The 11,717-nt window shown below is 44.5% G+C and overlaps 2 protein-coding genes across 2 annotated transcripts; both read right to left on the bottom strand.

Moving 5' to 3' along the window:
* Window positions 1-1,825: 1,825 nt before the first annotated feature.
* PtA15_5A725 (uncharacterized protein) lies at window positions 1,826-5,612 on the bottom strand (the record flags this gene model as incomplete). The annotated part of the gene is made up of 6 exons (XM_053169517.1): window positions 1,826-1,889; window positions 1,977-2,042; window positions 4,630-4,707; window positions 4,789-4,874; window positions 4,956-5,152; window positions 5,207-5,612. The coding sequence occupies 6 exons, from the start codon at window positions 5,610-5,612 to the stop codon at window positions 1,826-1,828; spliced, it is 897 nt and encodes a 298-aa protein (XP_053020706.1).
* Window positions 5,613-11,194: 5,582 nt separating this feature from the next.
* Window positions 11,195-11,717, bottom strand: PtA15_5A724 (uncharacterized protein; the record flags this gene model as incomplete). Its single annotated transcript, XM_053169516.1, has 2 exons — window positions 11,195-11,403; window positions 11,450-11,717. 2 exons carry the CDS (start codon window positions 11,715-11,717, stop codon window positions 11,195-11,197), a joined length of 477 nt encoding a protein of 158 aa, XP_053020705.1.

Raw genomic sequence — 11,717 nt, 5'->3', positions numbered from 1 at the left:
TCAAGTGCAAGTAGTACCCTCATTGACAAGTTTTCATTTACAAACTCCGTAGATCTACTCATGGCTTTGGCTGCTGTTGAAACGCTGTCTTTGCCGTGTTCAAATTTCGACATTTCCGCCTGAACATTGTTGGCAAATTTTTGCTGGGTTTGTTTAGACATATCAAGCTGTTCAAAGCTTGCCACCTCAATGTAGTCGCTCCAATTCTTCAGCCTTTCTTGCTTCTCCTCCGCGGGATCCTGACTGTTCAAAAAATTGGCAACAACTTTAAAGATAGAAGTAATAAGATATTGATAATGCCAGTGAATACTGCCAAAAGCCACTGGTACCAGACTATCAGCAAGGGCGGATCTAGGGGGGTAGCCAGTGGATTCCTCAGGACGAAGGCAGATAAAAACCACGCAAATGTGCCTTGACATCTCCATGAGCAAATGAGTTTTCCCAAACGTTGAAGGGCCAACCAGTGTAGCGTATGGCACCAAATATGTAAATCTGTCCCACTTTTTTGCATATTCATTGAGTGTTCCTAAGATTGGATCAATGATGGTTTCAGATCTCAAAAAAGGGGAATTGTATCCTTTCTTGATGATGCTATCAGAAACTTTGGAAGAGGCTATTCTTGGACCGGCTTTGAGTATCCGGCGGCCCTCTTCCTTGGTTGATTTAGCCTGAAGATCCAAAGCATCGTTGACAGTCAAACTAAATCAGTTGATAAGCAACAGTAATCATTTGGAGGTGATTCAGCATGTCATTAACAATTCATTAGATGAGGGCCAACAATGTAATAACATGCCAACCAACCAAAATTGGATGAGTGGTGGCGGCAATGGGTTTTAGTGGCCCGAGGTGCTCTTGCAAGCCTAAGCTGCCTCCAACATACAATTCCAATTTCCTATGATAGGAAAAAAACTACCGCGCAGACTACGTTTGGGTTGACAAAAGTATCACATGTTTGCTTGTATTTGCTTTGTTCTTGCAATAATCAGCTTTTTGCATGTGCAAGATAATTGATCGCACATTCACGTACATACTGGACGGGATCCTGCAATTTCTTGGCCTGATTGGTTTGGCATGCAGGCATGTGGGATCAACAGATTCCTGATTTCCGTTGAACTTGGGGATGCCACCCAGGGCATCGGGCCCGGGTCTGCCCAATATCTGAGCCTGGCGAATATGGTCCCAACACCGGGTATTTAACCGGTGCGCGGGTATTGAACTTGTGTAACACAAGTGTACCCTCCTTGGGGGAGCGTTTGGGAGACGCTTTGCGCCTCCTTGGAGAGGCGTTGTTAAGCTCGCGAGGGTATCACTCAAAAGACAAAGGGGAGACTACGGGTGCTATGAAGATGGCTTGAAATCTGGTTGATTTCGACGCAAGACTGAAACTCAAAGCTTAATAGGGTTCCTTCATCATAACCCAAAGTACTGGATGACTTCCTGTGATGACAGCGGGTCTCCCAGAGGTACTTTAGAGCCACAAAGGCTAATTTCCCTGCTTGTTGGGTCTTTCATCTAAAAGGGTCTGATTGAAATAAGAGATCAACAAACAATTGTTCAAGATGTAAGAACACAAAACACGCCAAAAGTAAACGGAAACTAATTTGCAACAAAGGGGAACAATCAGAAGTTGGTGCACTTTTTTGTTGGTCTTACAGTTGGACTTGCAGAGCCAAAGGAGCAGTTTTGGCAGCAAAGTGTAACAGAGCAAATTTATTGACTTTCCCCTTTACATTGGTGTTGATGTTGCTGTTTGTGGACCACCCAATTGAAGAACTTGCCCAAATTCTTCATCTCCGGCGTCGGCAGCGTTTTTGACCTGAATAAGTTACTTGTGTTTGATTGGTTTGCGCTTGCCGCCCAGAGCGGTTTTCTTGCAAACGGATTTGTTGCTACAAGAAACTGGGACAAGAGAGTGTTTAGATGAGTGAGACAAAGTTATGTGAGGAGAGGTATATAATTTGTGAGCTCTGGCTTACATTCCCTGGCAGTACTTTGGGGTCTGGCTGTTGAGACTATATCCACTAAACTGGGGACGTTTGGCGCTAATGATAAGACTTCCAAGGTCATAATGAGCATCATGCATGAGAGAATTGGTAGTGACTTTGAGAATCAAGCTCAGATTGAGTTGATCCTCTCTCCAGCGTTCTTTGCCTTCCTCCTGAGCTGTGACCTGGTTGGCCTTTCGGGTGGGCGCCAAGGCTTTGAAGATAGTTCAAGACTCTGCTGGGACAAGCAGACGACAAAGCCTAAAAGGGCCTCAGGAAGATATTGTTTTGCTTGCTTTCCGCTTCAATGATGATTTGGATTTGGCAATGATCTGGTAATCTTCAAGATGTGCATACTTCAATTTTTGTTTGCCAAGGCCAGACGAGTCCAATAAATCATTTTTGAGCTTTCTTGCATCTCCTAACTTGGAAATCCTTTCCCGTGATCCGGAGTGAGAAATTCTCAGGCTGTAGGGACGTAGTTCCAATCTGATTCTTCTTTGCGTAACCTGAGGATGCGGAGACTTGTAGTATGCTTATCAGTTCAGCATTTTCGCAAGGATTCATGCTGGTAGAGATGTAAAGAAGTTGATTGATAAAAAAGGTAAATTGGAAGGGTTTTGGGTTTTTATTTCAAAGAAATAAATATAAACAATAATAAAAAGAGGGGCCCAACGTAGCGGGAGTGGTTTAGTCCCTCTGATATACACTGGGGCCTGCAAAGCAGGTGTGGTTGTGATCCCAGGAGTGGAAATGAAGACAGGTTGAATAAAGAGAAGGGGTTTATTACTCACTAATAAGGCTCCTTCTTGAATTCAACAAGTCTTCAGGGAGACAAGAGGCTTTAGAAAACAGAACAATTCCTCAAATTGCAAACGGCTGGGACTTCAGACAGAGTCAAGCGGACAGCGGTCAGGATGTTGTTGGGTGATGTTAAGCTGAGGAGAGAGAAAACAGAGGAAGAACAGACCTCTTTAAATATTATTTCTCTCTTGTGCTAACAGATCCTTTGTCAGTCTAGCTAGTTTTGATGGGGCTGTTGATGTTTTCAATCATATATTACTAGCAAGCTCGGATGGGGCAGTCAACATCGCGATGATCCTCTTTGTGGAGGATATCCCAGTTGCTGAAGGATATTGGACATGTGACTAGTGTCACTTAAGTATCTGTGACATGGGTACTGGCGGCTTGCGCACGCGGGTATGGATTCTTATCCACCCAGACCTGTTCTAACACATGTAACCTGTAACTTATTTGGTGCTAGCGTAGATGGAATATAATTCATTAAGTGTGCACCTTTCAATAAATATACACTATTATCTTTGTTTTATTATGTACTAGATCCCAAAGCGGCTCTGCCGCTGCAGGGTCCAAACCTATGGCCTACCACCCCCATCCCGCCCAGATACCTTTTCCTTTGTCACCCAGACGTCTCTCCCTCCCACTTTCAACTTACACTTGCCAGTAAAGGCAATGGTTTTTTTCCAGAGCCCTAACAGCCCACAATACCACAATAGCGCAGGCATTTGACATGAGGAGTCAATAATGGTTTTTTTTTAACTAATTTGAGGTAGTCTGCTGGCAGGTGAGGATAGCAATGATTTCTCCAATCATTACATGATAATGTTTTCTTGTATTCACATTTGAGAGAGGTTACATTGAGTGATATAGAAGGCAAAGGCTGAAAAACAAGATCTTGTTACAAAGCCGTGATATGAAAAAAGAGCAGGAGAGTGAAAAAGTCATGAAGAAGTGAAACCCAAGCTAAACTGAGTTAATGTGACACTGGAATGATGAAGGCTTTCAAATAGTGGCCACAACAAGCAGAGAAAAATGGAGAGCATTCCAACAGGCAAACATGTAGACAAAAGATAATATTAACCCTTGTGAAGCAACTGGCCCTGAGATTGACCGCATACCGCCAAGGGCCACTGGCCGTCATCAAGTGTAAAGAGCACCAGAGGATGTTATTCTTGCCGATTCCTGATTGACCAACAAGTTCAGATACCTCAACCACAGCAATCAATTTTTGTTTGTGTTCACAATCAGAATATAACTCACATCATGCTCAACATATATCTGGCTGCGGAATCTTAGCTTATCACAAAGTTGATGTTCATTGACCTCAGCAAGCGATTAGTTTGAATCATTGCAGGACTTGGGCTGGTGACTTGCAGGAAAAGTTAAAATGAAGGTGAGGGAGTGGTAAGTAGGTTGCCAGTGTTGTGGATGAAATGCAATTAGATCAAATGGCTGCTGAATTTGCTCATTGCTGAGCTTGAGGGTAGCCTTCTGTTAATCTCATTGACCAAGCCCCCATTTGAGTGCAGCCGTTTGACACGGCAAAGGCGTGAGGATGGCAACGGTTTGGTCCCCGCATGTTTCTGATGTATGAATAAAATCTCATGATTTCACATCCAATAATACGTACAGTGGGGGTATTAAAAAGCGGACAAGAAATAGCAGATTTGCCAGTTGATTTCATTTAATTGGTTTGCCTAAAGAGAGGAGCATGCTTTGTCTTGAGTAAAATTGGCAATAGAATTGATTTGGTTTATTTCTTGTTTCTAGGCTTTGGAAAAAGTGATCCAAAGTTTGTACCTACACTATTTTGAGCAAAGAGCCTTTTGTGGGAAATACTGACTGGTCTCGTGTGTCCCGGAACCAAGATAATGTGACAGCTGACTTCAGGTTAGGGCTAGCAGCTGCTGCCTGTTGAATGCTAGGCATCAAGGATATTGAATCAGCCAACTGAGCTTTCTCTGTGATGATGGCCAAAAACTGGGGAATTGATCTGGCTAACCTATCTGATGCACCGGGAAGTAGACTGCCAATGGTACGGGTGGTCAGATCATAGCTTAGTTCATGGGCACCATAGCCGGTCTCAGTCTAGACAATCCAAATCTAAAACCAAACGTGCAAAATAATAAGTATTCTTGCAAGACCAATTGAATGAGCCTTGTAACTCACCTTCAGTTTGGCAGCCACACCCTTGACGGTTTTGTTACAGCTCACAAATTTGCTAAGGTCATGTTTGCAGGCGTTGACAGCGAGCTCGGCACGTGCTCTTGCCGCCAAGAGCGGAACCTCGGCCCGGACCTGTCCGCAGGCCAACGCCGGCCTCAAAGACTTTGGCTCGACCAAAGAGGTTTTGGGCGCGGGCGAGGCTGGTCAGGGCGCCCTTGCCATTCCCAAAATTGGTCAAAGCCTTGAGGAAGAACCGGCCGCGTTTGACAAAATTGACAAGCGCCTTGATCCCCGTGGATTGTCCTTAGTGGCCGCTAGAGAGACTTGGAGGTGGGAGAAGATGCCCAGCTTGGCAAGTTTGTCTTGGAGCTCATCCAAACGTCGGAAGATTTCTGGCAGCATTTGTTCCTGTCCGTTGACAAGGAGCGGGCCAAATAGCTTGGACAAGAACTCGGGCCGGGTGTGGTGGCTTCCTAAGACCCGGACAACGCTGAGCTGGTAGATATTGGAGCGGTGGAATCGCGCAAGGTCTGCAACAATCCACCTCTGGTGTGCTTCAATCCTTGATTGTAGTCGGCTCTGATGCCAGGCTAGTTGTTGCTCGACCTCTCCCTCGTCAAAGAGGCTTTGTGGGGGGGGGAGTATGCTGCTGATTTTCATGTATCATACCATGGCAACGGGCGTAGGGGATTGGCAACGGGCGTAGGGGATTGGCAATGGGCGTAGGGAATTGGCGACGGGTGAGGTGAGGAACTCAAGGCTCAAGCCAAGTCTATCTGGTGGAAGGGAGGTGGGTATTTAAAGGTGAGGGTGTGGGGGTAGTGGGCCCCCAGGGGATCCGGTTTTGTCCTACCCCCTCCCTGGAGCTGCCCTAATCAATTGATTAGGCCCTCCTTGATTTCCAAAATGACCAATCCCTTTTTGCGTGTTGCTGCGGCACGAGCTGGGGGGTCAATCCAAGGTGCCCTTTGGGGTGTTTGGGGATTAAATTCAACAGTGATGAGTGCCTTTTGCTAAAGAACACAGGCAGAAACCATGATCTTGAGTTCTGTGTTTCTGTGGATTCAATAAACTTGGATTTATATTATAGGTGACAGTTCACATAAATATCTGTCACCAAACTGTTACTTTTGAGTCACTCATATGTGACATATTAATTTAGTATTATTTATAACTGCTTTTATTGTGTTATGCTGGCTTGCGCTGCGTAGCCAGCTGACACAGGGCCTAAAGGTTTGTAGTGAGAACAATCAAATTCCCTCACAAATTTATTTTGTGCCTTGAATGACCACAAAACCCCCAAATGTAGCAGCCACAATGTGATCAGTTGCCAAATATCACTAATTTGGTTGTTTCTTGGTGTTTCTGCCACTATATCTCAACACAGTGTGTTAGTTCTTCCATGATTTTGGTGACAACCTAATCAAATGCCCTCAAATGTTCATTGTGTACCTTGAATGACCACAAAACCCCCAAATGTAGCAGCTACAATGTGTCCGGTTGACAGATCTCACTAATTTGGTAGTTTGTTGGTGTTAACAAAAATATGGTCAAACATGGTAAACTAATTTCAAAAGGCCTTGTATGCATGTTGCATACCAAGGATGATATGCAATATCTTCAGGAAAGTTCAGCTCAGACCAAATTCACAACACGTGAAGGATGGTATTATGAGAGAGGTGAGGGGTCACTGTTTCCCTTTTGCAATCTCCACACTGGCAAAATGGTGCACAACCCAAGAAATCGACGTCCTACATTTGTTTGCGCTGTTTGTTCCTGTTTACACTGGCTTGATGGACACAGTGATGAGATATCTCACCTGGTTGAATGTTCTTTCCGCTGCTTGTCTGTTTGGGGTGACACATGTGGACTTCATTCCTTTGACTTTCTGGTCCCAGATGGAGCAGGTGGCATTTCAGTCGCATGTCACACACCAATCAACAGCTTCTGGGTCGCACAAGCATAGCACTGTTTTTGTTTGACTTCTCTTGCCTCCCTCTCCTCCTCCAACCCACTCGACTTGTGCCTCTAATCTTCTTCCCAGAAAAACACATGCATCTGGCGTAATTCTTTGTTTGGTAAGTTCACTTCTTCTTCCAGCTTGCCTGGTTCCCTCCTCTTCTGGTCCTTAATCATCACCGGTTTGTTTCACTTCTGTTTTACCCTCTTCAGTGTTTGTTTGGCTTCCATGCGATCTCAACACTACAGGTTTCCTGGTAACCAGATTTATTCAACTTTCTGCTTGTTCTCTTGTGAAATATTTATCCAAGGTCTGTTTGACACTTCAACTCTCATCCAAACATCTTCTACGCTATAATGACCTTCTGTTTTTGCTCCCTTCCCCAACCTCTTGTTGATCTCATCCATAACGTCGTGCAACTCCAATAAGCTCTGATCCTCTCCTCTCCATCTACCAAACCGGCTTGCCCCAAACAATGCCCTTTGGGTACACCAGAGTAATTCATCATTTGTGCACTTCTTCTTTGCGTGATGAAACTGAACTTTTCCTGCTCCCAACTCCATCACTTGAGAAATACGCTTGCGACCAATGCGCTGATGTTGGCTTAAATGAAGAATGCCATCTCGCTCAATCAAAAAAGTCTTGCCAGCATTGCCTTGATAACAACATTCAATGCTCCATCACCACTTGTCAGTGTCCATGCTTACTTTCTGTGTCTTCCTGTGGCCTGAGTGCTGAGTGTTCCTTTTCCCCTCCCAGTCCAAAAACAGCTTTGCAACGCATTGCACGACACTTCCATGGTTAAGGCGTATGAGCTGGACTATGTCACTGATCTTTCCAAAACTAGGGGTGATATGATAGATGATTTGAATGTGGAGGTGGAAGCTCTTGCCGCTGAAAACAACAGGCTGGTTTGACGGTTGCGTAAAATCCGGGCTGAAGGCCGTTGTTGGGGTTCTTTTGTGGGGCGCTTTTGGTCCCATCCTATTTAGTATTGTTTCTGCCCAGTGTTACTGAGACCTGCCGCCTTTTTATGCTTTCCTTGCTGCCTGCATGGCCTGGTTGTTTTCTTTATCTTCTCTTGCTGGATCCTTGAAAGATGGCAATCAGTTCAACCCTTCCTGCAATCATATTGGACCAGCATGCAGATTTACAATTGTTTCTGGCAAAACTGTCTGCTGTTACACTATTGCTTGGGCTCTTGTGGTTCATCAGTTTTTTCACTTTCTGGGCCCGGTTCACGGGGTTCACACTCATTTTGGGGCTTTTTTCCCCCGGTTCTTGAGGCTCATGCTCAATTTAGGCCTGTTTTAGGCCGGTTCACGTGGTTCGCCACTTCACATTTGCACTTTTCTGCCATTTGCCTTCAATGTGCCTTTTTTTATTGCAAAACCACATATTTAAATTGGCCTTTTTCCTGAATAACAACCCAATAAAGGGTGGTTTGTGGCTTGCCCACTGAGATCCTAGTGGGCCTATCCTACAGTTAAACTCATGAGTGAACTTTTCTAGAAACCAGAGCCAAGTTTCACTTGCCTTGAGCTTTGTCTCACTTTTATCCAATACTAGTTCAATTGCTGTGTATAGGTTCCATTTCATTGCATGATAATCAGACCCTATCCAATCTGCATATTGTGTGTGGTGTCACTTCCTCATGTACAAGCTGCTCCTGCAAAGATATTATCATAGCGGACTGGTACAGTGCCTGTTGCACCTCACCAGATACAAATTATAGTATTCAATTTGACATCAAACTATCCAGACATTTTCAAGATGCTACTTATCATATAAAAGTACTTGGTTGTTCCCATCCAAAAATCATGTTTGTAGGGAGGGAGCCATTATCCCTGTCAAAATGATCTGGGCTTGTTTATTCCCCAGCACCATTCCTCCTAGGCCGTGAGCTTCTCTTTCTATCATAAAGGTTTCACTCCCAGGAATAATTTTGGTGGGGACTGAAATGTCCTCCTGATCAACACCTTTGAGGGGGCTGTTCACTTTGTGAAAATGTTTGTTTTTTGGGCGGGTGAGCTGTTATCTGTATCCAAAACGTTACTGGCCTTTTCACTCCAACCATGTTTTCTAGGAAGTTAACTTTTACCTCCATCAAAAAATAAGCTGCCTGGTCCACTTCTGGAAATCCAGATTTCTTGGGTGTAATCAATCCCCTCTCTCTCCCAAGAAAGATGGCGGCATGTTCACTTTGAGTAGCTGGATAGCTAGGCTTTTCTTCCCTGGGAACCTAGGGAGTCAACTGTTTGTTTGCTTTCTAAATTGACCACTTGGGAGGGCCAAGGTTTCTTGATAGTAGAATGTTTTCTTTACCTAAAAAAATGAACACACATTTCCACTTCCGGTAATCATGTTTTTTAGGGTGTGGACCAGTCTTGTTATCAAGTAAAAATTCTGGGTTATTCACGTGTATAAAACGTGTTTCTACATAGGGTTGTTCACTTCCATAAATCATGTACCTACATTCTCTCTATCAAACAGATACTGGGCTGTTAATTTACTCCCCAGAACCATATTTTCTAGGGAGTGAGCTGTTGTCTCTATCCAAAAAGAGACTGCCCTTTTCACTTCCATGATTAACTTTTCTTGGCAGTGAACTGTAGTGAACTGTTCTCGTTATCAGAACATTCAACTAAGCAGATCACTTACCAGAAAGAGCCCTTATTGATATCCAACACCTTGGTGGCCTTTTCACTTCCAACAACCATGTTTTCTGGGGAGTGAACTGTTCTCTTGATCATTACAAAACAAATATACTGGCCTGTTCACTTGTGGCAACCATGTTTTCTAGGGAGTGAGCTGTTTTCTCTATCAAAAAATAAGCCGGCCTGTTCATCTTTGGCCACCAACTGTTTTCTCTATTGAAAAATTGTGTGTCTTGATCGTCTTTGGCCAGCCCAATTCCTTGGCAGTGAATTGTTGAAGAAACCAATGGATTCTGCTTCAGAAACCGCAATTTGCTGGAATCTTCACTTCTGAAAAGCTTTTTTTCAAGGGAGTAACCTGTTGTTTGCTTTTAAAACAGAGCTGCTGGTCTGTTCACTCAGGGGTACCCAGTGTTTTGGCGGGTGAACTGTTGTTTGCATTCAAAATAGAGACACTGGACTGTGACTGGTCTGGTAACTCCCGCCAACTTGGTTTTGTAGGGAGTGAACTCTTATCTCCATCAAAAAATCAGGTGGCCTGTTCATCTTTGGCAACCAGGATTCCTTAGGAGTAACCTTTCTCTGTATCAAGGAAGAAACATATCAATTTACCATCTGAAACTCAGATTTGCTGGACCCTTCACTTCCGCCAAGCATGTTTTCTAGGGAGTGAACTGTTGTTGGCCAACTGGGTGGTTCAATTCCAATGTTTCAAGGGAACAACTCTTTCTCTTGCCCCCTCAGTTGCGCAAAGCTCATGGCAACACACTCTGAAGGACTTTAGATAGCAATGACTAACTAATATTTATTAAGTGGTGTGCAAGCATCTAACAATGTTAATTGTCACCCAACCTCCACCCCTCCATATACAACAAATAAAAAATCATAACTTCAACAAAATTGGGCCATGAAACAGGGTGTAGAGGAGTTCTGCGAGTTACCCCCAACCACTCCGCATATTCACCTTCATCCATCTTATCAACCCCAGGGTACCAATCCCGAAGGAGCTCTTTCCTTTCACGATAAACATACCAGCCGAATGCTTCTGCCACTCCTGAAAACCCTGTCTTGCAATTACTGGCAATCTTCCTCCCTGGGTGAAAGTTGAAACATTCCTGTGCCCCGGCTGGCAAGGGGGCATTTGTAACACGCCGTATACAATTTTGGCCTGGTGCGCTCCTTCTTCATTGAGTCCAAGAGTGATAGGACTGTGCACCCTCCAGGCTGGTGGTCTCCTACAACATAGGATTAATACCTGATCAGATCACCACCCCCAACCAACAAATAATGGAAATCATCACTCACTTGATCAACAGCGCAGGCATTGGCCCCAATTGTGTTTGCAACAATTGGGATTTGGGTGCTTGACAAAGTCCTGGTGCCTTATATAGCATTCTGGACAATGGCCTTGCATATCCTCCACTGTGTGACACTGAAAGTTTGCTTCATTATCCACAATTGTTTGGATCCGCTGCGCCTCAGTCATATCCACTCAGTTGCCACTTGCAGGTCGGGATGTTGTTCCGGTAGGTGGTGATTGGATCCTTCTCTCCTCTTCTACACAACAGAATTTCTGTCTCTCAATCAATGGCATCATCTCAAGCCTGCTCATGCTGGGTCCCGGTTCATCCGGAAATCATGGTCTCTTGCCTCTTGCATGCAGTCCTGATACAGTCAAGCTCAAATTCCTCTCTGTAGTGTTGGTGCCACTTGGTCCATTTCCTATGTCTCCTGGCCAACAGTTCATTCAATCTCCTCTTAGTGATGCTACCCAAGATTACGGCTGAGCTGCTTTGATTGGCTGCAGTAGCTGAAACTTGTAAAGTTTTGACAACTTTGCACCTCCTCATCCTCCTCCTCCAAAAAGACTTGCGCCGGACAGTTCAACAGATTCATCAGCGCCCTTTTGAAATCTTCCATATCTTTGTGGTCTTGCTTTGGGTCCAACTGAGGTACATCGATGTGTTGCGGTATTAACTCAATCCTTGCCTCCTTTCCATCCCTGCCAGCACGTCCAATTTGTTGGTAGATCTTGTTGACTTCCTTCAAGTTTGGAATGCCTTCACTAATCACTAGTTGCAAATGGGCATAGTTGATCCCAGCCCCAAATCCACTTGTAGCAACCATCACCTGTCTTGCGTCAGCCAT

The sequence above is a fragment of the Puccinia triticina genome, chromosome 5A, assembly GCF_026914185.1.
Source record: "Puccinia triticina chromosome 5A, complete sequence".
NCBI lineage: Eukaryota > Fungi > Basidiomycota > Pucciniomycetes > Pucciniales > Pucciniaceae > Puccinia > Puccinia triticina.
This window is presented reverse-complemented; position numbering and strand designations above follow the sequence as displayed.